This window comes from Stenella coeruleoalba (assembly GCF_951394435.1).
Source record: "Stenella coeruleoalba genome assembly, chromosome: 1".
Lineage (NCBI taxonomy): Eukaryota > Metazoa > Chordata > Mammalia > Artiodactyla > Delphinidae > Stenella > Stenella coeruleoalba.
The window spans coordinates 41592805-41618143 of NC_137169.1; the positions used below are offsets into that span (position 1 = coordinate 41592805).

The 25339-nt window shown below is 35.3% G+C and overlaps 1 protein-coding gene across 2 annotated transcripts in view; it reads right to left on the reverse strand.

Moving 5' to 3' along the window:
• FAF1 (Fas associated factor 1) overlaps positions 1-25339 on the reverse strand; it is a 495949-nt gene that overhangs the window by 102387 nt on the left and 368223 nt on the right. For both annotated transcript variants that reach the window (XM_079933727.1, XM_079933728.1), the window contains one exon: positions 12307-12461. In XM_079933727.1, coding sequence (XP_079789853.1) covers positions 12307-12461 — 155 coding nt within the window. The remainder of the gene's footprint in view (positions 1-12306; positions 12462-25339) is intronic.

Genomic DNA, 25339 nt, shown 5'->3' on the forward strand with positions numbered 1-25339 from the left:
TAGCAGGTATTGTCCACAAGTTCATACTCTAAGCTCCCCTCCTGACTTTTAGCATACTGCAGTTTTTACATCATTTCATCTTGTCACCACCCACTGACTGAAAATGTGACTTAGAAGAGGTGTAAAGTATCCAAATATTAACATATTAGAGAAAGTAGGAATTACTGCAAGCAGCATAATATTGTGGGAAGAACAAAGACTTTGGAGTCAAAGAAACCTGATTTTGTCACTTATTAGTTGTTTCTTTTTTTTTTCTTTTTTTTGCGGTACGCGGGCCTCTCACTGTTGTGGCCTCCCCCGTTGCGGAGCACAGGCTCCAGATGCGCAGGCTCAGTGGCCATGGCTCACGGGCCCAGCCGCTCCGTGGCATGTGGGATCTTCCCGGACCGGGGCACAACCCGTGTCCCCTGCATCGGCAGGCGGACTCTCAACCACTGCGCCACCAGGGAAGCCCACTAGTTGTTTCTTTGGATAACTTAATCTTTCTGAGCCTTAGTTTTCTCACATATAAAGTGAAGGTAATGATACCTACTTTTGGAATTGGTCTGTGGATTAATCAATACCTCTTCTTCCTTCCTTTTATATGCTTCAGAGTCAAAATTGGCTTTTCTTTTATCTCCCCTTCCCCCAAATTATGGATACGGCAAACTGTTTCCTAAAATAAGTTTTAACAGCAAATCTCAGACTCTTATCACTGAACAAATGTATTATATTGCTGTATAACTTCTACAGAATCATCATAAGATTATTCCCTACTCTAAGGTAGAGACTGAAGATATACACATATATTTTCATGCTATGTTCTCTGATTGTTTTCCTCCTGCAAAATTTGGAGACATTGTAATTTTATTATTATATACAAATTGTTCAGCATTATTATACAAAAATTTTTCAGAGTTGGTTGGCTTCTCTTGAAACCCTGACATTTATACACAATTTCCTTATGTATTTGAAAAGAACTATTATTCTAATGGATAAAAGAAATCTGGGAGAGCATTAGTAGAAATCTTATACATAGGAGAAAAGTCTTTAAAACATAAATGACCAACAGCACAGAGTATTAGCACTTCAGTCACTTATCAAAGCTTTCAAGAAAGAATCAATTGCAACCCAGCTCTTGACAAAGGCTCATTTGAGACAGCTGATGTCTGACAGAAAGAGCTGAATGAACAAGTTTACTATGTAGGCTTTTTCTCTAAGCTCTATACCTGTTATGAGTTAGATCACGAAAAAAAGGAATATCTAAGGGCCATATCACCTAAAGAACTACCTTTACTGAAAAATGATTTAACATGGAGCTCTCTGTTTTTACAGGGGAGTGATATAAGAAACATCTATTTAAAGTGATCTATTTTACACAAAACAACAGTAGAAAAATAACTGTTTATTATATTTCCTAATGATTGTCAAATAAAAAATCATGCAATAAAATTCTTCCTTGAATTCAGTGCCAGGAAATTTTGAGATGAACTATTAGGCTTCCTTTTATCAGACAATGAGAATTTTAAATGGTAATCTGTAAACTCTAAGGCATAGTACCTGGTGCATAATAGAAACTCAATAAATATACATTGTATGGATAGATGAATGAATGAGGATATGCCTATCACATTTCCTTTTTCTCCTTTAGCTGCCAGAATTACAGAGTTGAATTCAGTGTTTATATATAAAACTTAGCTTATGTTTATTTTTTTTAAAAATCAGGTGGAGTGATCATCTCCAGCAATGTTCAACTGCCAGGCACAGGCAAAAGGAAGGTGAATAGTTGGGTTTAACAAATTGAATGCAATGGAGGAAGACAGAGATGAGGGAGTTTAAAGTATTACAAGGAAGTGATCATGATGGACCTTAAAATTTAATTAGGACAAGGAAGGAAATGAAGGTTGGACACAGGAAAGGGTGGATGGAGTGAAGTGGTATGGGTCAATAGGTTGAAGGGCATGATAAGACAAAAAAAATTTTAGCACTGGTGACACTGAGCAAGTGAGTAGAAAAGGAAGTGCTGGTCAGAGCCAGATGTTTGAAATCCAAATATATAAGGTGATACAGTTTCTATTTATGACCACATCTAAGTGTGGTGAATAAAGAGAAGAAAAAAGTTTCTCTGGAGTTGGACAGGTCTGGGAACTGAGAGAAGTATCAAGAATGATAACAGGAGTAGAGATGATAAGAAGTTCAGTTATTGTTTATGAGTGATAAAATTTGGGAGAGTTAATAGAATCCAAACTTCAAAAAATCTTGTCAATGGCAGAGATCTGGTTTAATAACAACTCAGACCCAGCCCATTCTGGACCATCCCATACCTGAAATACTGCTAGGGGATTTTAGTTGACTCCTTCAGTTCAATAGGAGCCAATAATAAAATTACAGACTAGAATTGAGCATAGCATCAGACAATTTCCTCTGAAGCATTATGCTCGATTCTGCGCCCCTTTAGAATGGACTAGGTCTAGACACCCTACCATACGAGGAACAATGGAAGAAATAAATATACCTTGGTTGGAAAGGTAAGAAAATTAAGACAGACAAGATAGCTGTGGTTAAACTGATAAAGGACTATAATGAAGAAGAGAAGTTAGGCTTATTCCAGGTAATTCCAAGGCCAAAACTAGAACCAAAAGGGAGAAAGTTGCAGAAACTCTCTATGGGAAGAAGCACTATAGCAAAAACCTTTCCCGGCTTTTAGAGCAGCTCAAAAATACACTATCTTTTGAAGCTTTCATTTCTCTGTCCCTAGCAGTATTCAGGTAGAGACTGTAGTAATATCAGTTAGACATAATATAGGGAAAAATGCCTGCACAGTTGCAAATTGGATGTTAACTAAGAATGCTTCTAGCCCACAACTCTAAGATTTGGTGAATTCCATGTTTATTTGTTACCTGAGCAAAAGATCCATGTCTTATACTTCTCTTATATCTCCCACAGGGCTATGCACAGTTATTTAGTACAACTTTGCTGGTAATAATCCAGCTTGACAAGGTCATGGGACAAGAAGCATTATGTAGCAGAAAAGCACAGGTAGATCTGGGATTTATATCTGGTACAATCACTTGCATGACCTTGGGTAAGTTACAGAATTTCTCTGAGCCAAAAATAGTTTCCTCACATGTGAAATTGGACTTTGCCATTTACCTTGCAGAATTGTGGTTAAATGGGGTAATGTATATAGAGTGAGGATTAAATGAGCTCATATATATATAGTGTCTGACACATAGCGGGGGCTTAATGATTGCAGTTATGTGTGTGTTTTTTTAAAGCAGTGGTGTTAATCTTGATCTTAGCTATTGACACTCTAGAAGCTCCCATCACAAATAGCAAGAGCTTGAAGGACAATTCTAAGGGTAAGGAAGATGCCTTTATTGGTGAAAGAGGTGGAAAATGACTGTGGCTTCCTTAGCTATAGCTCACTAAGGTCACTCTGACTAGATCACAAGCTGGTAAGGGCAGTATGCTACAATCTACTTACAAACTTTACTAACATTCATTTTTAATCTTGCTTATATTGAAAACTATGTGTTCAAGTCATCAGAAAGTCACAGAATTTTAGAGATAAAAAGTTCAAATAGGGTCACCCCTCCCCCATTTTCATAGAAGAAAAAAAATCTAGATGTTATACCACTTGCCTAATAACCCCTTGTTTTTCATAATCCTAGACTGACTCTTACCTCTTAACTGCCCTACATTTTATGACTGACATATGACTGTCCACATATAAACAGTGAAGAAACAGTTGTACTGAAAATCAGTCTTTTAAGAATAGCAACTGACATGTTTAAATGTGAATAGGTTTTGCTTTAGGAACTAATAAATACTTACATAGCTTTTGTAATGTCCAAATAATAAATTTTTGTTGCTGTGGCTGTTAATTAAGTAACTTATTTGGGAGCAGCTCAGAACCTCCAATACCTTATTTGAAAGTGGGACTGGGAAATATAATTTCTCATATTGAGATATAATAGTCATAGCATCTTTATTGTTCATATAAACTTGCCTCATCCCTTCCTTAGTTGAGATCTGTAGAGAAGTATGTTAAAGAGGACTTTCTTGGTGCTGATCACATATTGAGGAAAGGAAAGATACGCAGAGGCAACAATTTAGGAGGATTTAAAAAATTGTTGCTGTGGCTACAGACTGGGTCAGCCAACAGCAGATAAATTAATGGATGGCTGTTTAAAAATCCCTACAGTTAACTCTTGATTTGTAAATAATATAAAACTGTCACTTTATTACTAGAATGCAATCAAATACAAAGATACAAACATATGCTGAAGGAAAGGATACCAAACCTATTCCCTAACAAATTACCCAAACATGTAAGAAATAGGATTTCACCTCACTCTCCAATTCCAGACTAACAGTTATTTCCCCTTTCAATTTTTGGTGGTATATTTGGCAGATCTGATCATTAAGATTATTGGGCACTAAAACCTTTTTGCGCATCTATGTAGACTGACAGGCAAATACTGGAAAAATGTCAGAGGAACCAGTTTCCATAGGTGGTTTTACATGACTGAACTAACATGTTTCTGTTACAGCTTTCTCACTGTTTTACTACCAGTATTTATGAAAGAGAGAAATGTGCTACCAATTTAAATGGCATAGGTGACATGATGAGTAAAAATTCTTCAGAAACAATCATGAATATAAAAATTATCAACATTGACAAAGCAATTAAGAAAACAAATCTCTTTAGATCTTATCAATTTCAGATAAGAAGAAAAGCAAAAGACATGATGGGGTATATTACTTTAAAAAATATTTTATTTTGGAAATGTCTTATTTTTAGGATTTGTTTCATTAGATAACTCATGTTTTGTAATCTATATATATAAACTGGATCGAGTACCTCTGGTAGTCATATTCATTTGAATCTGTATACCCTAAAATACGAGAATAACTAGCTACTGGAAGTGAATATTTGCACATAACTATACATGAGTACACTGCAGGGAGTCACAGAACAGGTAAGGGTTTGGCAACACAGCACAAAGGGGAGAAGTCTTGGTGTGAAGCTCAAACTTTATATATCTTGAAAAGGCAACGATTCTTTCAATTCTATCACTCTCAAAATCAAGATCCCTAGAATACTCAAAGCACAGAGTGTTTAGGAGAAAGACCAAGAAGAACGCCAAGAGAGTAACAAGAAAAGTCTAGTGCATGAGGAAAATTGGATTTCATAAAAACTTAAATGTTCTTTTGGACTATCTTGTCAACAGTATCACCTTGTATTGTTCTTTCCTAACAACAGTTTTCATGTAGACTGTGAAAACAGACAACTCTATCTGAGTTAAATATATATTTCCCGAATAGCATTAATTCGATTAATGTCAAGGAAATAATTTTTTTTTTACACAAATGCTTGATTCAGATACAATGCATGCACCACCAGGCAGTTATGATTGTAGTATTAGGTAATAGTGTGGGAAGTATCCAAATCAGAGTTTAAAAAGCTTGTAAACTGGTAATTTAAAGTTATCTCAAAGAACACTTTTAAAAGGATAATTGTCTATTTTAAAAAGAGTAAAGAATGTATTATAAACAGTTTAGCCATCATCTATATACAGACTGGCTTCTTCTCAATTGTAAGAGGCCATCACCTTTTATCCTTTCCCTCTTTTCCTTCCTTTCAGTACTATTAGGAAACTATTCACAAGTGCACCCTTGGACAATGCTGAGCAGTAATTATGACTTGCTGACAAAGAGATATGAACAATTACCGAGCCCATTTTGAAACCCTACACTAATAAAGTCATTAGATGCTGCCCTTGCCATGATCCTTCTAAAAGCTTCTGAAGTTACAAGAACACACGGCATTGTTTGCAGGGACAATTGCTGCTGGCAGAACGCAAACCTTGAGTTAAACCATGCTGCAAATTGATCTTGACATTCTGTTAAGACCGCCACTAAAAATCAAAAGCAGAGGAGAAAAGGAGAAAATGAGTGGGTAGGATGTAATCATGGAACAGGAGGGGTTCCTCCTCACCTTCTCTCCTCCCTCTTCACAAAACAAACCAGGGAGAAAATGACAAACTCTCCTAGTGTTTTAGAACCTTTATTTTAAAGCATTAATTAAGCCTTGACCTGGGATGTTTAGGATGGCAATACATTTCCTTTACAAGTATGGGAAGGAAAACGTGTCACAAAGGAAATAAAGAAGTTTGGGCAAAACTATATGGAAACCTGGCATGAAGGCTCTCTGGAAGTCTTAGTACTCTGACCACAACATGTCCATCTGTTTCATCAGCTACTTTTGCAGAATTCATATCTCTCCTAGGGTAGCAGCTGGATATTAACATTCCTTGTGTCTCCCATGCAGACCCCACACCTGGGCTATATTTGCTGGATCAAATGGAAGTGTAGGGCTAGAGTAATATGGTCAGCTAGCTTCAGCCAGGCATGAACCAGTGAGTAGTTTGGAATTAAGGGTAAGCCACTGTGATGGCAAGTGCAGGCAAAGACAACCTACTGATAAGAGATTTAAGCCAATTAACTCTTGCCAAAGATTAAGTAATGTGGAAAACTATCACTTGAATATTAAGGCTAACAAGTACCTGTCAGCATAGCAGCAGAAGTCTACAGTGACCTGATATACTGCACCCAAGTGCATTAAATTCAAAAGCTAATATTGATAGGCAAGAGAATTCTGTCTTTGAACATTGGTACTAACTGTGTATGCAAAACTTAATACAAAGCTATGTCTGTTACATGCAACCTGTGTAACTCAGGCACTGTCAGCAATTCCTAGGGAACACTGCTTAGAAATAGTGTGCAATGCCTGATTTAACACTGTGTAGCATGTACACTGATGTGCCACACACTTTCAACTCAGGAACTTACATATAAGCAACTTATTTTTCAGCACTCATAGCCAGCTAATTACCCAGTTGGCACTATCCTAGTCAAATTCAATGTTTAAATTTTCTAGAATTAGATAATCTAAAACAATACCTATATTGGATGTACTAAGTAAGACATTTGCCATGTGGGCCTGTTCAGAACAAGTGATACCCATTAACTCACTTATTACTGGTTAATATTGGTGGTTTATTGTGCCACATATGTTATATGGCTTTCCTTCATGAAGCAGCTTCGGTCAAGAACCTGCAGTTCAGCACCAAGGGCACTCATGTGCCAATGTTCTCATTACCCAGTCCCAAACAGCTCTAATAGAGGTAAGCAAATCAATACTTATTGTGCTAGTTCTCTCTATATTTAATTCTGAAGGTGCCCAAATGGACCTTTGCCTACCTTCTTGGCACAGCTCATCATGAAGCCAGTCCAGTATTCCTATATATCCTACGGGCATATTTACTTTAATCAATGTCACCACCAGTGCAGAAGGCTCAGAGTACCATCTCAAATGGCCCCATTTGAGAGGCCAATTACTTTAGAGATATCATAGAGACTTGGTGAGTCTGGGGAAGAAACTTTGGAACCAATGGATAAACTTGTCTTGGTTGGAAGTCAATCCTCTTTCCAGATGGTGGGTGCCTGGGGCACATGAGCATAGGCCACGATAGGCTGGGGTGCTATAGTGCCAGCAGAAGACGAGGTACCCAGTCTGGACATTTTTAGTTCTGCAAGGAGAAGGCTTTTGAAGGCTTTGCTTTATTATTCCTATTAATGGCTGTGGGGGGAAAATCGCACAATTAGAGGGATATGGTAGCATTTCCAATGCTCTTTCTACTACCCAAACTGGTCTCTCTTATCCATTATGTTTCAATAAGCCTATGAGAGATTATTGGTTTTTTTTACCAATATAACACTTATTTTTTAAAAGGCACTTTAATGCATTGAGATTATAGACATAGCTCCCTTGGGGAGCTGACAACCTAGCAGGGAGATAGACAATAAACATTCAGTATAATGAGTGCCATCAATACAAGTTAGTACAGTGATATCATGGGAGCATATAGAATGTGCATTTTTACCCAGACTGAGGCAAGGGAAGAATGGGAAGATGCAAGGCTTCCTAGAAGTGATATGTGTTCTGAATTTTAAGAAATTATTCTTTCATAGACCAAGCATTCATTCACTACATTGTGCTAAAAATACTTTTCTGCTCCACTGTCCGCCTATAAGCATATGCCAGTACCAGGATGAATCATTAACAAAACAACTTTTTGGAATCTGTCCATCCCGGTTCGTTGGCCTTAATCCTCAGTTTGGTTCAGACCACACAGGATTACATGTTTTCTCTATTTTTTCCTCTCTTCCACAATTCAGATAGCTAATTATGAGGTTTAAAATACCAATATCCTTTTATAAGAATAGCAAATACCTGCAACCCAACAAACAAGGAATGCTGCTAATATTAAAAATCTCTGAATAGAAAGAGTGAAATTCTATTATCACCTTCTTGTGTCATCTCTTTCAAGTCCTTCCCTGGCTCACTCAGGTAGAGTCACTCAGTATGAAGTTCACCTATACTCCCAAAGCACCTTGTACATATTTCATGTTACATATTAGCTCTTATGTCTGTCTTGCTTACTAGACCATGAGTGTTTTAAGCATTAGCACTGTGTCTTTTTCAACTTTTCATCCTCAGTGCATAGCACCAATCCTGGTTCATATTAAACATTCAGTAAATGTTTATTCAATGAATAAACATGGAGGAATATATACTTTTCTTAAGATATTTTAGCCACTTCCAGAAGTGATATGCAAGATCTCTTTGTTTACCATTATCTATCTGTTTTTAGCTTTTTCTTTACCGGCATATCCTACTGTTTCTATCAGGATTGTTGTTCAACTGGATATTTGGGAAATTATACCCTCTAGCACCTCTCAAGACTAACAAGGGCTTTCTGCCTACTGCTTTAAGAAAGAACGGCTCTGAAATGCAACTACACATGGCAGCCAGTAAGACTATAGAGAGTTTTCCAAGAAAGACATCTTATTTAGATATACAATACTGAAATTATAAGCAACATTCTTAAGTGGAATTAGAAGAATACATTCATTTGCCAAATTTTTATTGTTTCTTTCTCCCAGAATTTTGTAAAGTTCCTTGTTTAATGAGACAAATAAAATAAGTCCTTCCAGAAGATCACGATTTAGTGAGGAAGAAATCAGGCAAGTAATCACTACTGCTAAAGTCTGATGTCTCAGTTCACATTTGGAATGTTCCAATATCAATCTAGAAGTTATTATAATCCATTATATAGATATAGGTTGGTTAACTTAAGTATTCAACTTAGAAAGTTACTAGAATCATTTTGAAAGTGGGAAGTCCAAATCATCAACACTACAGGGGTGGATACCAGTGACATTCTATAGTTCTTTTTTATTCTAGTTTGTTAGCGAAATCAGGTATTCTGGTTTGTTAGCAAAATCAGGAAATTTGACTTATAACAGCAATTTACATTCATATTCTGGTAACTTTACCAAAGCATTCACTTAGTTCAATATCCTTCACTTGTCTTCTAGAAACAGGAGAGATTCACAGTAAATTATGGAGGACTATTGTTTCTGGAAGCTTAATCCAAGTATTTTTTAAGCAAAAATAAATTTGCTTGGCAAGTCCCTTCCTGTCTTGGGCATCAATGTCTCCAGCTATCATACCAGAGGACAGTCTCAGAAAACCACTAAGGAAGCATCCAGGCTAAATAGCTTATAGGCTTAGGACTCTTGAAACTTATATGATTAGCCTGAACTAGGATAACTAGATATGGGACCAGACAAGAAATACACCAGGAATTTATTTCTAAACTTTAACATTTGTCATAAAGAAATCACAGTTGAAAGGAAACCCACAGCAACAATCTTATTTGTGATGTCTAGACATCTCTTCTGTATTTCCACATATTAATTTGTCCCATTTTAACTACCTGGTAATAGCAAATGATGGCACAAAAACTTTTGTTATATAGACCACTGACCAATAAACATTAGTACAGCAGACTTCTATTGAATTGAGAGGGAAAGTTTTAGGTTTTGTTACTGTTAATCGCATCAAATGGATGATGCAATCAATTTTCATGACAAACACTTTTGAATAAATGTGATAAAGATCCAAGAAACATCACAGAGATGGAAACTCAAATAATTGTATTAAGATTAATCTATGGTAGATGGTAAGAAAATTGTGGCTAAAGCTAAACTCTTTTGGGGGGGCAAGAAATCAGCCTAACTTATAATTTTGTATATCAAAAGGTAATTGACTTTTACTCTCTCTTAGGAATATGCCATTCCAGTGAATTTTCATCTTGTGTTTGTAAAATGTGAATTTTACCATAGGCCTTAACTGTAATAATGAGGAGGTGTACATGAACAGTAGCTACATAATTTTACTTATTACTTTATAGAGAGAAATGTAATACCTTAACTTTAAATATCAATAGTTTTTAATTTCTAATATGAATAGAACTTGACTTTGAATAAGGACGTCAAGTATCTTAAATCCCAGGAATTATGTTCTCTTTCTCCCCACTGCCCTGTTTCTTGTTGCTATGTTTATTAAATTCCTAGATGTTTCTATTTAGTTTTTAATATCATTTCTTTTTGTTTTCATAACAGTAACCTAATAATGGGATGCCACATTTTTAAAAATGTAGATTGAAATATCCTATCATACTTCACAGTTGGTCTTGCAATTCACTGGGAAATAGCTCTAAAGCCTTAAACAAGGCCTTTATTTTGTGTTTTAAAAAAGTGTCATAAGGAGTTAATAGGACACAGCTGTACTGGTTCTTTCTAATAAGCAGCTTCTGTCGCTTTGGTCACCACAGGTGTCTCTGTAACCTGCAAACTCTTATTACTAGTGTATCAAAGTTGTGCTACTTAACAGACTTCTTTAGTAAAACATAACAAAGCAATTACATGGCTGTTGATTGCCAGTCAAAAAAAAAAACCCTCAAACACTACTTTTCAAAAGAAACTACACTGCAATTTTTTGTCATTGTAAAATAAAAGGAACTAAGGAATTAAATGGAGGATAGAACAAAATAACAGCAGGTAGCCCGCTGAACTTAGCCACTACAGATGGTTTAGAAATAGTGTTTCCTTCTCCATCAAGTTGTGGATAAAAGGAAAGGAGGAGATTCCTTACTGCCAGTGAATGGCAAAAGATTTAGCCAAGTCTCCAGTCTATGTATTTTGCCTCATGAAAGCCCTTCGATGCTGCATTTTTATCTGTTTTTGGCACTGCTTTTCATCACCTTTAACTGAGTGTGAATAATAACCTGATTTAATTTAAACAAATACAGGTGCTAAAGGTTCTTTATTTATGTATAACAGGGAACATTTCCAAGGCAGAACGAAGTCATCCTATGAAATTTCCTAACCATTTACTTAAAGAAATGAAGTATTAGATGAAGAAATTGCTTCAACATTCTTTTGCTTCACATTTAAGAGAAGAATCATCTTTCTTTTCAGATTCAGATTACATAAAACAAAGTCTGAATGATGAGCAAAAATTCAGTGAGCCATAAAATAATAAAAAGACAAATCAGATGATTTCTAATTGTTCTACAGTCATTTAAATTAGGTAACTACAATAGGATTGCCTTGAAATGAATGAATTTAATCTCCCTGTTCATAAACCAGCAGTCTGTGATGATGATTGTGTTAACACACCCAAAGTAGCATCACAGGATGTTACGGCCACATGTGTAATTAAACACGATGAAATATATTTCAGATGGCAAACTCAAATAGGTAAGATATGAATAATTATTCATCACTTACAGATATTATGATTAACAAACTAAGTAAATTTATCCTGACAGCTAGGAAGGGGATTTTTTTTTTTTCCCATTGAGAATATGGATGTAATGCTGGCTGTGTGCAAAAGAATGTGTGCAATAAAGCGATTACATCAATTAGCATATGCTAGAGTTAAGCTATTACCAACTCCAATGGACTGGTCCAGAATGTCCTGCCTTCATCACTGGAATTATTAAAAACTAAACTTACTAGTAGGATTATATATTAGATTTTCCTTGTCTTTTCTGAATATTATTAGAAACAGATTTTAATATTCAACAACATATTAGAACATAAGAACATACAGTACATAGGAAGGTACTATATTATTATTATTGCAAAAAGACAAGAACAATGTATTTTGGTTTTTGGTTTTCAGGTTATTCTTGAATTTAAGAAATCTTTTATTAGTTAAGGTATTTTTTCACAATTGAAAATAACTGCATGTTAACTACAACACATAGCTTTTATCTAATTAAATGTAATAATAGAAAATTTAATGCTGAGGATGAAAATGTTTATGATGATAAGAAACCAAATACAATGATGACTTTTAACAATAAAAAAGCCCAACTTATAACTTGTGAACAACAGTGTTACCTTGCTCTGTTGGCGTCCTTTGTCAGGTCCCAAGCCCAGGTTATAAAATTTTGACTCAGATAAGAGACGATAGATTCAGCACAAAGCATTTGTGAGCAGAACACGTTGGTTAATACACTTTCATCGTGGTGGAGGTAGACAGCAAGAAGCTTTCTCTGAAAAGAGGGGAAAAGACTGATGAATTAAAATATGCACTAATTAAGATTTCTTGAATTCTGGAAAGGCACAGTCAGTCAATATAAACAACAGTAAAAATTAAATGCTATTCCCTAAAAGAGTAACTGACACCTGGACATCTACTAATGTGAATACATTTTGTTTCCTTACACTCTAAAAAGGCTAGGATGATTGTATTGTTTTACAGACTGCTGTCGCAGATTCCTGTTAACATGTGCAAGCCTATCTCAAGCACAAATTGCAACAGAATGGCATTTTCTTTAAATAAAATGGAATTACCATTCTTTGTATTTAACACATACTTTATATGTAAAGAGAAAATTAATTCTGAACTATTCAACTATACAGAGAAAAAAATACTGATGAAGATTGGATGCCAAAATCTCTTACATATTTTTTGTTTTTAATCTGAGCACTAAATAGTCTCTTCTACTTGAAAGAAAAAGGTCTGAAATAAACTTGTTTTAGTTCCACAGGTAATTTCAAAGCCCTTAATGTGTTCCCATGTCAAAGTCCTTACTTAAGAGCATGTGACATCTAATTGCCATTTGAAAGGATGATAGAAAAATGTTCACTCCACATGAATTCTTTCTAGTTTATATTTCAGAAAATGTCCAGTGAAGTTTTTCATATGGAAAATTATTCTTTCCCTTTTGCCTGATAAAACTTGCTTTCAAGAAATGACATCTGCTCTCTTAAAAGTATCCGCTGTAATAGTTGGATAATCAATAAAATAACTGAAACTAAAAACTGAAATTGAGCAACATAATTTGCAAATGTCAGCTTTAACCACAACAATGATGATTAAAGAAACTAAATTGTCCTTAACTTTTTGGTGCTACCTTGGAGAAGAGCTGAGTTAAAGAACAGTCAGTTACCAGGACATGGAAAGATAAAATTTTATGGTTAAGGACAATATACACATTTAATCTGTGAAATTCTGGTGAAGGAAAATTTCAAGGAAGCTGTAAGAATGTGATGATGAAGAAATTTGCTGTGTGGGATTCTAAACAAAAGAAGGACATTTACAGAAAAAGGGCTCATGTAGATGAAAGTCTGATGCTTGGAATTATCCTGATAAATAATCCAAATAATAATCCTAATAATAATAATATTTTCTTCAAAGAGAAATTTTGCACTAGATGAGGGTAGCCAGAGGTACTTTAATCCCCAGAATAAACCTGTAAAATAGTATTCTTAACTTCATTAGCCTATGCGGAAATTGAGCTTTAGAAACCTGACTTACCCTAATTCTAAAGCTAGTAAGTAAGTGGTACATCTGGGATTGGAACCCAGACTGACTGACTCCAAGCCTAGTGTTCTTTATTTGGATACTGAAGCAGGGAACCTAACTGCACTATAGTCAAGACTTGGAGAGCTTGTAGAATATTAAGGCACCAGATGCTCATATATATCAGTGCTTCCGGGGCCTCAGAGACAGCATGTAATGGGAATAAGGACAAAATGCTTCCATGTGTCCATTCATTCATTCATTCATTCAAGAAGTATTGGTTAAAATATTCTTCATGTCAGGCCCAGCAGGAAGCAGTGGTGATTAAATGCTGAACAAGAAAGATTTAGGGTTTTTTCATCTATGTTGATATATGCAGATACCAGTAGCTGGTATCTAGGAAGTTTGTAATCAGATACATTGTTGGAGAGATACTTATCTAGAAAATTCCTACTCATCCATTAAGGCTCAAAGCAAATGCCTCTGGGAAGCCTTCCCTGATTCCTTCAGGCAGCATTAAGAGCTTCCATTTCTGGGCCTCTATCTCTTCTATTTTAGTATTCCAATTGTTTACCAGTTTCCCCTCTAGACAAAGTTTCTCAAGGGTGAGGACCGGGTCTCTTTCAGTCTTCTTTGTATCCCTAAGTTAGCACAGGACTCAGCATGTTTGAGGAAAGAAACATGAATGCTGATAGCAACCATAGCCCTCTGGCAAAAAAGACACCAAATGGTAGCTGCAATGCCAAATCACTCTTAGTAAACAAATCTAGAAATCTGCTGCTTTAGGGAAAGGAACATGAACCTGGCAGCACTAACAAATTCAGAGCTCCTCTTCTTAGAAGCTCTCTGGCCCAACAGACAGGGGGATGTCAACCTCTAATTCTGCTTGATCGTATCTCAGCAACTACCTTTAATGAGACACTGGGAACAAGAGAGCTGTCCACTTTTGAATCAGCATATTTCTAACCAAACAATAGCAATGGCTAAATCTTTAAAATGCCTATTTCTCTCAAGAACACTGCAATGGAATATTTAGACTTTGGGAAAGAGATTAGCGATTTACATTGCTATCTTACTGATTTAATTTAAATGCTCTTCCAGACCAAACACACATGTGCTGAAGAGGCTACTAGGAAACCCAACATGGAGAGTTCCCTATACGTGCAGCTGACAGTGTTGACTGAAACTAAACTTGGAAATCCAGGGCACTAATGCACAATATCAAGCAATAAAACAGCATCTCTTTGGCAATATTTAATTTAAAAAAGAAGAAAGAGGTGGGCGAAGATCAGGCACTGTTTTGGAGGATCAACCATTCTGCATTTCAAAGCATTGGTCCCTGCAATATCCAGGTTACTGTGCTAGAATCTCGACTATTATATCGCAGTTGTGAGAGGGAGGGCAAAGATGTGTTTACTCAGTGATTAGGCCCTTAGAATAAGCCTCTAGCTCCTAGAGAGACAGCTCACCACTTATTCATTTGGGCCAATTCACAAAGCCTAGGAAGATTAAACATCCATGCTGAGAAGACAAGCGAATGCAGACGGTGAAAAAGAAATAAAAATTCTTTAAAAACTCTGAGATGACTTCATTATTTTTCCACAAGGAAACTTTAGGAAAGTGTTTAGTTAGAGAAAAACCCACATTGACCTCTCTCTAAACCCTTAATCTTTCCTTTGTGGTGGCATTGCTTTGTGGTAAGCGACTGGCTCGCCTCACCCCTCTTTTCACTAGAAGCTGAGAGAAAAAAGGCTCTGGAGAAACAGTTTTCGTTCTAGGGACACAAACCCCTGACACTGTTAAACATGAGATGCCAGGAAAACACACTTAAAAAAAAATTCTCACTTTAAGCTCTAAACTGTGAGAAAGGAGATGATACAAAGATATCAGAAAAGGATCTTCAGGTTGGGGGTACTCCCACAGTAGCTTTCAAAAGAGAAACTGAATAATCTTCAAATAATCTTTTCTCTCAAACACAGTAAGCTTTCAACAAAAATTTTTCTTCTGCTATTATGACAGTAAAAATAAGCAAAATATAAAGGCTCAATAATATGTAAATGCTACTAAATTTGGGCTACATAAATCTCTGATTAAATTATAGGCACACCTAAATGAACCCCAGACTCAGATTTCTGATTACTTTATTGAGCTCAACTAAACACAGTCCAAAACAGTGAGAACTGCATTCAGCATATCAGAAAATTGTTTTTGTGAAGAAATGGCATCTAGTACATAGAAAAAGCATAGGAAAATGTTTTGTTTTCCATTACTATAACCATTTTTCCCTTTGGCCCATTAATAATTTAGTTCAATAACATTTACAGAGTGCCTATGTGTTAGGCATTGAGAATACAAAGATGAATAAAACAAAGTTCCCTTGCTCTCTAAGAGTTGGGGGTGGGGAGGGGGTGGCGTATGGAGAAAGCAAAGAGTTAATTGCAGTATCATATGAGAAGCAGTAAGATTGGGGCATTAAAAAACCCTACATTTTATTTGTCCTTCCTAATTTGGCAGAAAGGTGTAAGTCTGGCTGACGACAAAGGCAAGCAGCCCAGCTATCCTCTCCTCAGACTCCCTCTTTGTGATCTAGGTTTTGGTTAACAGTTAAAGGAAAGTCTCCAAGCATTAAAGTAACAGAAAGCTCTGTGCTAAACCCAGTTTTGCCACTCACCAGCTGTGTGACTGTGGGGGTTAGATGGGTGTTGTAACAATTGTGGATAAAGTAGGTAAAGTGCCTATTTACAATGCCTGGCCCATAGTAGGTGCCAAGTAAAATGCAGCTGTTAGGATCAAGATTCCGGAACTATCCATGCAAAATAAAGGATTTGAAAGCCATTTCAAGAGAAATGATAGCCATGAAAATGTATGAAAGATTATACAGCTCCTTCATTTCTCCTACTGGCCATAGTGTTTGGGATGCTTCATTGTGTCTGTGCCTTCAGGGCCTCACTAATCTTCACATTCAAACCCAGGAGCTAAGGTACTAAGTTGATGCTTAGGAAGTGCCAAGCTGACAGCAACCAGTGTGACTTGGCCTTGAGCTACAGTAGCTATTGTATTTAGACACTTAGCATCACAGAACCACAGAACATTAGAGCTGGAAGAAATGAGCTGGCTATGTCTCAAAATAAGCCAGGCACAGAGCAGACACTTAGAAAATATTTGCTGATGGACTGAAAAGGAAGTTGTCTAGTTTCATTTTAAGTACGAGAACATCCATAATCTGTGTGTTCAATGATTTTGAAGTTGATATGACAAACGATTTCTAGAAATGGTATTTCATAGTTTTTTCAGTATAAGAATTAAAATAAATTAAAAATAATTTCCTTTGTATAAATTGGGAGCTGATTTTATTTCTCCTCTTTCAGTTTCCCTTCTCCTTTTCTATCATCATTATCATCACCATAATAATCAGAATTATCGCTGTTCTTTTCTTTTAAGTTTGGGGGTGGTTTACTGACACAACCAACTGATATACTGATACAACAATAAACACTCTTTTATATTTTACCTAGATTTATCAATTATTAACATTTTGCCATATTTGCTCTATCATTCTTTTTATGCTTCTTTCCCTGAAACATTTCAAGTTGCACATATCATGACACCTCCACCCTACTTTAGTGTCTGTCTCCTAAGAAATAAGGACATTCCCTTACATAACCATAATTTCTTTAATCACACCTAAGACATTTAATATTGTTTACAATATTTACAAGTGAATATTGCTACAATCATCTAATACAGAGTCCATATTCAAAATTCCCCAGTACCTCAAAATGTCCTTTGTAGCTGTCTTATTTATTGTTTTAAATCCAGGCTCTAAATAGGATCATCCTAGTACACTGCCCATTTCCACAATCCTGTTCCTGTATATGGATATTCATAGGTCCAGCCCAGCACCCAACCATGACTCAAGATAAGCACACTGTAAGAATAGAGGCAGGGCAGCATGAAGCTACATTGTCTGGATTCAAATTCCTGCTTTGCCACCACTCAGCTGTGCAACCTTGGGAAAGCTACTTCTCTTTTCTGTGCCTTGGGTGACACAGTTCTGGAAGTCCAACACTCTGTCTAGATGGGAGTGATGACATGACTGCTATAATAGAGGTGGTCCTAGGGTCTAGGCATGAACAACAGATTGGCTGCTTCTTTATGAAGGTGATACTTGAGCTGAATTCTAAATTTAGGTGATAGTGAGGAAAAGAAGAGTGAAAAAGAGGAAAAGCAAAGAGAAAAGGTTGGGAAAGGCCCTGTGCTGTCAATGGCCTGATGTGTTCAAAGAACTCCAAGCTAGTAATTTTTGAAGAGTGAAGAACCAGAGTGCAGACGGATTTTGGAAAGAATTGTGACACTTTGCATTTTTTGTCTCCTAAAGCTGAGTTTAGGAACCAACAGGTAGCAACCAACTAGAGAGGTTCCAAAAGGAAACAGCCAGCTACTGAAGATGAGGAGATGCCAGGATGGTATCTTCTTCCTCTCACTTCCTGAAGCAGATGTTGGAATGGCACTCTTGAGGACACGGATGTACTTGAGTCTCACAAAGGGAGAACTCTCATATGAAAGTCACAGGTTAAACAAGCAAACAAACTGAAAAGCCTAAAGCAAAATCAAACTCTCTTCATAAAATAAGCTGACAAATGTTCATTGGGTATAGAGCTTTATCAGTTTTCATTGTTCAAATGGTAATACTCAGGTTATAAAATACCTTTGAGAAAGATAAACACGTCTCTATGAATAAGGAAATTGGAAGCTCAAGTGACTGGCTGTTATAGCAAACTGTTTTTACTTTCCTTTTCTGTGAAATATTTACTTATATTGCTTGCCCATATGGGGTTGTTGTCTTCTTTTTATTGATTTTTAGAGTTCTTCATAAATGTATATACTAGAGAAATTAAGTTTCCAATATCTCTAATAAAGATACTAGGCACTACTTAACATCAGAAATACTTTGATTTTCTTAATACAGTTATTTATAAATGATTGTAAATTACAAAGCAAATATAAAACCAACAGATTCTACTGAAATGCTTCACAGAGGAAAGAAAGGTCAGAACACATTACTGTAGGTCTATGACAAAAACAGTATTATTCTCTGTTTTGTTAGGTACTCCAAGAAGGGTGTGGGAGAAACAGGATACTAGAAGATACACATGTATAAAAAGGTATACAAAAGCTAACAGGCTGTGAAATGTAGGAGGCAAAAAGTTTGTAAACTACACTGTGCTATTATCATACTATGATTTTCTAATCATCGCCTGACACCTCACAATTACACATATACAAACGCACACAGTTGCTCAGTCTCTGCCACCAATTTCTCCCCTCCCAACCATCCTACAAACTGCCACCACATTACTTATTCCTCTGACAGTGTCACCCTCTTCTTCAGAACTTTCAAAAGCTAATCACTACCTAACAATAACAAAAGTCTTTAGCTGGCATTCAGGGATTTCCATGATGAAATCCCAATCTATTTCTCTATTTTAGCCCTATTTCCTGCTGCTCCTTTACATGTACCAATTATGCAGGCCCACTCATCTTCTCTAACATGTACATCTGAATAACTTGGTTATTGTTAAGGTAAGGAGTCATTATTCCAAGGTGGGTTAATTGCCAAGATATTTTAATCTCCATTTCAGAGAAAATAAAATGGAGGCTTATATAGCTAGTCAGTATCAGGGTCCAGTTTCAAATCCAAATCTGCCTGATTTATTCAATGTCCATCTATTATAAGCAAACAATCTTAAAGCTGTTTCACATACATTTTGAAGACATTTTACTTATATTAATTGCTTGTTAATCCTGTGAGGTATGTACTACAATACAAATTTTTAAATTGATGCTCAGAGAGATTGAGTAACCTAGTTTTAATAGCACACAGCAAGTAAATGGGGACTCAGAATTCAAATATAAGAATTCCGATTATTTCTCTTTCTACCATACCTTTTATCTTTAAGTGAAAATGTTTAAGATTAGATATGGAACAAACTTCTTGAATTTACAGATGGAATACTTAAGAGATCCAATTTAGCTTTTTATCCCTTAAAAATAGGTAATATGAATAATAAATACTTTCTAGGGACAGGGAGGGCTCTTTGAGAGAAATGATACAAATATGAATAAAGTCTACTAAAAAAAATCAGCCTTGCTTTTGATATTTTAATAAATTTTACCTATATTGCTTTTCAAATATGGTTATATGGTTCTCAAAAACATGGTGAATAGTAGTAAATTGAGAAGAATGTTTTACACAGCAGCATATCTTAAAACTAACTTAATTATTAACTAATTAAAAATAATTTTATTATAAACACTAAAGATTTTTACAATTTTAATTGGGTAGATCTGATTACTCAGCTGGAGAATTAGAGGCAAATTCTAAATATGATGCTAACAATATACTGTATAGTGGAAATATCTAACTACAGAACAGTATATTTGGTATGGTTGCACTTATATAAAACTTAGCAATTTTTTTACTGATATATATGTTTGGAGACTTTTTCAAAAAATCACATTTAAAAGTAAAAACATTTAATAGTCATTATTTTCAGGTTTGGGATTATGAGGCAACGCATTTTTCTACTTTAAATGCATCTGTATTCTTTTCTTTTCAACAAACATTTTATTTGTATAATGAAAACACATTTCAAAACATTATATTAGCATCATAGTTCTTATCTCACACATGTGCAGGATGCTGTCCTAGCTGTCATAAAAAATTACTCTAAAGACACTGTCTGCCTTTAAGGAATTTAAATTGAAAAGACAACAAAGACAAGATGAACAGACTGGGCATATTTTCCAAAGCACAAATAGGTTTGTTTGCCTGATTTTTCTGGATGATGGAGTGCTAGAAACTCACCAACTGCAGTTGTGGCTTCCGATTTGTATAGAGCTTATTTTGCCTAACAAATATTGACCAGTGATAGTTATTTAGGTTTCTTTTAACCTGAGGAAGTAGAAATAGCACTACTTTAAAACGGGCTGATTTTTAAAAATGAATGTAATAAAACTTGATAATGAACAAGCACTGTTAAAAGCAAAGCATTCATCTTAGTGCTATAAATGCTTAAATGGGTTCTCAAAATTCCTCTGTGGAACTGTTCTTGGAGCTAGTTCATGAACAATCAGTTTTGTTACTTTATAACATTTCTCAAATTTGTCCAAAACTGTTTAAAAAGCACCTTAGCCATGATGCTGGGTGCATTTATTAATAGATCTCATTTAATCCTCAGAACAACCACATAAAGTAGATATGTATTATCATCTTTTTTTTCCCCTAGATTAGAAACAGGCTCATTACTTGTTTGGGAACAGAGTTACTAAGTGGGAAATCAAGACGTAAAGCACTGGTTTCCTTAATTTATGTATAATATTTGGAAATAGCACTGGGTGTGAAGTGAAGATCTAAGGAGGTGTAACAGGATTACTGATATCAAAGCCCATTCTTCCAAAGGGCTGCTGGGAAAGGAACAATCCTTCCCATGGGACATAAACCCTGGCACTGGGATTTTTATTGCTGTTGATTTTCAGTTACTACAAATGTCTAATCATTCTCTAGGGTACTTTTTGTTGTGAAGAGAACTCAGGGACAGCAGAACTGAGAGGTGGGGAGGCTCTAAGGAGAAAAAGAAACTTCTTTAAGAAAGTCCCAGGGAATCATGGTGTGGCCAGTGGTAACTCTTCTGCACATAATTAAGGAAGCTAACCACTGGCTCTTACTTATCTAAAGATAAAATATAAGCTTCATTCAACAAATATTTTTAAATGCCAGGTAATGCCAGGGCATCACAGTCCCCTCCATGCTCCTGTTGCTGTTCCCAGCCTCATCATACCACGCAATCCAACTCTCTGTCTTGCACTTTTTTGCTCTCTGTCTTAATTTTTTTGGTTTTAATTCCCTCAATTGTAATCTTCTGGACTTTGCTTTTGATCTTCCTTCTGTTTAGAATTCTGTTATTTGCCTAAGTTTCATTTATCTTCTAAGATTCAGGTCAGAGATACCTCCACAAGAAATCTCCCTGAATTCTAAGGCAGATGAAGTACCTCTCCTCTTTGCTCCCATAGCATGTTACACTATATGGATCTATTTATATTGTCTTATCTTCCCTACTAGACTGTGAACATGTCAAGGGAAGGAAACCTCTACATCCTAGGTCCTTAATAGGCATATGATACATATTCATGGCCTTCAACTCAATGAACATCCCTAATAGTTAAGGGCAAGGGAGAAGATCATAAAACTGATCAACCCACTGTCAGAAGTCAAAACTCTGTCACAATATACTTAAACACAAGAACTTAGAATACCTGCTTCACTGAAGTTGGAGCTCTGCTTTGAACAGTAGTGTAAATTCCTCATGAAAAAGGCAGAAAAAACTATGAGTACTCTCACCAAGTGCTCTCAAATGAAATCAGTCTGAAGCAGTTTTCATTAAGATGGATTGAATGTGGCATCGTGAGAAACACTTTATCAAATGTAGTGTTTTACTTAGTGATTAACTATATACCAGTTGATGAAGCTCCCCAAATCCTTTGTAATCCCACCACTCCAATAAACATTTAATGAGTATATAAGTTCAAAAAGCCTAGCAGAGGATTTAAACCTTCAATCTTGTTTTTATTTACTCATGGAACTCAATTTCTCACTTCAAGTGAAGAATGCTGGTGCTCAAGGCTCATCTGTTGCCCTGGTAAAATTAATGTGCCTCCCACAGTTTAAATTAAACATGCGATGTTTAAGATGAAAGAAATTTAGTAACAATGGCAGAGTATCGGTCATTCTTGCCTTAAAATATTTGAACATCAGCAAACTGTTTTCTTAAAAATGATTCATTCAGAAGTTTAAAAAATATATTGAAAACGATTTGTTTTCACTCTCAAATGTACAGTCTGAAAAGGAGAGATGAAGTTTGAGGATTGAATCCTGTAGTATAGCAGTTAGCACTGAAAAGCTTCTGGAAGTAAGGTGATAGTAAAACACACTTACATGTGTTGGAACACCTGTACTCTCATTTGGCCCCCACTACTTACCCTTGATTTGTCTTTGGTTAAGTCATGTAGCTTTTCTGAGCTTCCTCATCTCTACAATGAGAATATTGATATTATATATCCCCATCTCACCAGTTTGCTGTGGGGTTCAAATGAGATATGCATAGGAAGAAGCTTCATAAACCACAGAGCACAATATAAATCTAAAGTAGCAGTGCTATTTCTATTCTTTCTATACAATCCTCTCTAATTTTGAAAGGAGATGTATATAATTTGGTTGATGACTATAATAAATGTCCCTGCTTAGATCTAATTTTGAATAATTTACCCATTCTGTGGATGAATTTTACTTAAGTTTAGGGCAATGTAATAAATGATACATAAACTGCTGTTGATCTTTAACTTGGGAAAGAGAAAAAAGGAAAGAAAAAAGCCCTGGACAAGGGGAAAAAGATAAAGACAGTTTAGGAGTCCAAAGAGGTCAATGGATTTGGGTATCAATCTAATATGAAACAAAACACATGAACCAATGATTTCCAGTTGTTAAAATACCAACACAGTCATCAAAAGCAAACAATCAATTGTTTCATTAGAAATACCCATAAGTTAATAAGAGTTTACGTTCCTCTGGGAATCATCAGTCTGAATATATCCAAATGCCAATCTACTATACAAAGACACTCAATAAAAAGTTCTTTCATCTATTATATACTGTATATTTGAACAATGTATTGTCACAAAGTTATAATGTTTACAGTAGCTTTTTAAATGGAATTTAAAAGATGTCTATGCTCATTTGGGAGCTATATTTAGGTTATAAAAGGCCCTCACATCTTCCAGTTACTTCAACTGCTTAGCAATCTTATTGGAAAAGCAGAGACAAATTAATCCCAAATACATTCTTATCCAGGAATGAACTGAAAAATAGATTATTTTAAAGCTATAATTACTCTTTCAAACATATTTATGTTCAACAATAAGTGATTGTTTAAATATAATAACATTGCTGTACAATGAGAGACTTAATAACCATTAGAAATCCTGTTATAATAAAGTATTCAGCATTACTTACAAAGCATTCTTGCAACAAAAAAAAAAAAAAAAATTAACCTGAATCTAACAAAGCTTTTAGACTTAACAGCCATTTCTCAGGAAATAAAGAGATAAAGGAACAAGTTAAATCATATCACAAGGAAACAATCACACAAATCCAGAATCTGGAACAATCTGTAAATCATCCAGCATGATTTCTTCACAAAGCAAATGTCATAAAAAGGGGTGGGTGGGGGAAAAAAGCAGGTGTCTGCTTAAAAGGGTTTAAGAAATCTAACAACCAAATGTAATTTGTGATCCTTGAGTGGATCACGGTTTCCAAAAAAAGAGTCAACTGGTGAACTTTGAATATCCACTGGATACTAGATGACATTAGGAAATTATTGTTAGTATGTTACATGTGACAATGGTATTGTGATTCTGTAGGGGAATGTCATTATTTTTGGAAAGTGCATGCAGATGTTTTCAGGGGTAAAATATGATGTCTGTGATTCACTTTGAAATGGCTTAGCAAAACATAATTAATATATAAGAGTATCCTAAATGTTTTATGCAGTTTAAGTTTTAATAATTTCAAAAGTTTAATTGCTAAAGCTCCATTAAAACTTCGGGATGCCCTGTATACAGAAGAAGCAAATATGGCAAAATTTTAGTAATTGTTAAATCTAGGTATAGGGGATTTAAGTGTTTATTGTACTACTCCTTTACTTTTTCTGTATTAAAAATTGTTTTAATAAAAGTTAAAATATTATAAAATATAATTAAGTAAATGATCATATAATATTAAAAGGTGAAGATACGCTGTTTTAACAGGATTATAACATGACCAATTTTATATTAAATATGCATGTGTGCTGAATGAAATAAATATATGGAAAGAACATATAAAGTTAATCTGTGTTAGAATATATTCTTTTAGCTTTTCAGTATCTTCCATAAACCTGTACTTATGGAAACTATAAACCTGTATTACCATAAATATATATTTCTTCAAAAATAAAATCCATTTAATATAGATTTAATAGTAAAAAATAGATGTTTAAAATTGCCTTTACAACGGGCTATTCCACTATTCTTAGGGTAGAGAACAGTTTATGTTTCTTAATCTACTTCACTGAACTGTCAATGATAGATCTAAGCTTGATCACTAATTATTGTCTTGGAATTCAATTTTTAAAAACTGTTTAAAATGAATGTTTCTTTAGGTCAGAGTTTAACATAAGTAGAAACTAGAAATTTCAGAGGCATCCTTGCACTCTATTCTCAAAATTCTTTGTCCTCTTTAATTCCAATAACTTTCCCTCTAACTCCATCTACACCTTATTCCTTCCTTCTTCTCTCTTTTTTCCTTCATTCATTAAGCATACAGAGTATTTACTATGTGTAGGGATGTAAGGTACATTGTCACTGCCAAAAAGAAAATCAAATCTCTTGAGAAGACATATATATAAAAGAGAGAGAATGGATAATTAAAAGCAATGTGTTATCATTGCAAAGTACTAAAGGGTGGGTGTGGAAGAGTAGGAGTCAACCAGGTAAAGAGCAGGATGAAAGGTATTCCTGACAGTGGGGCAG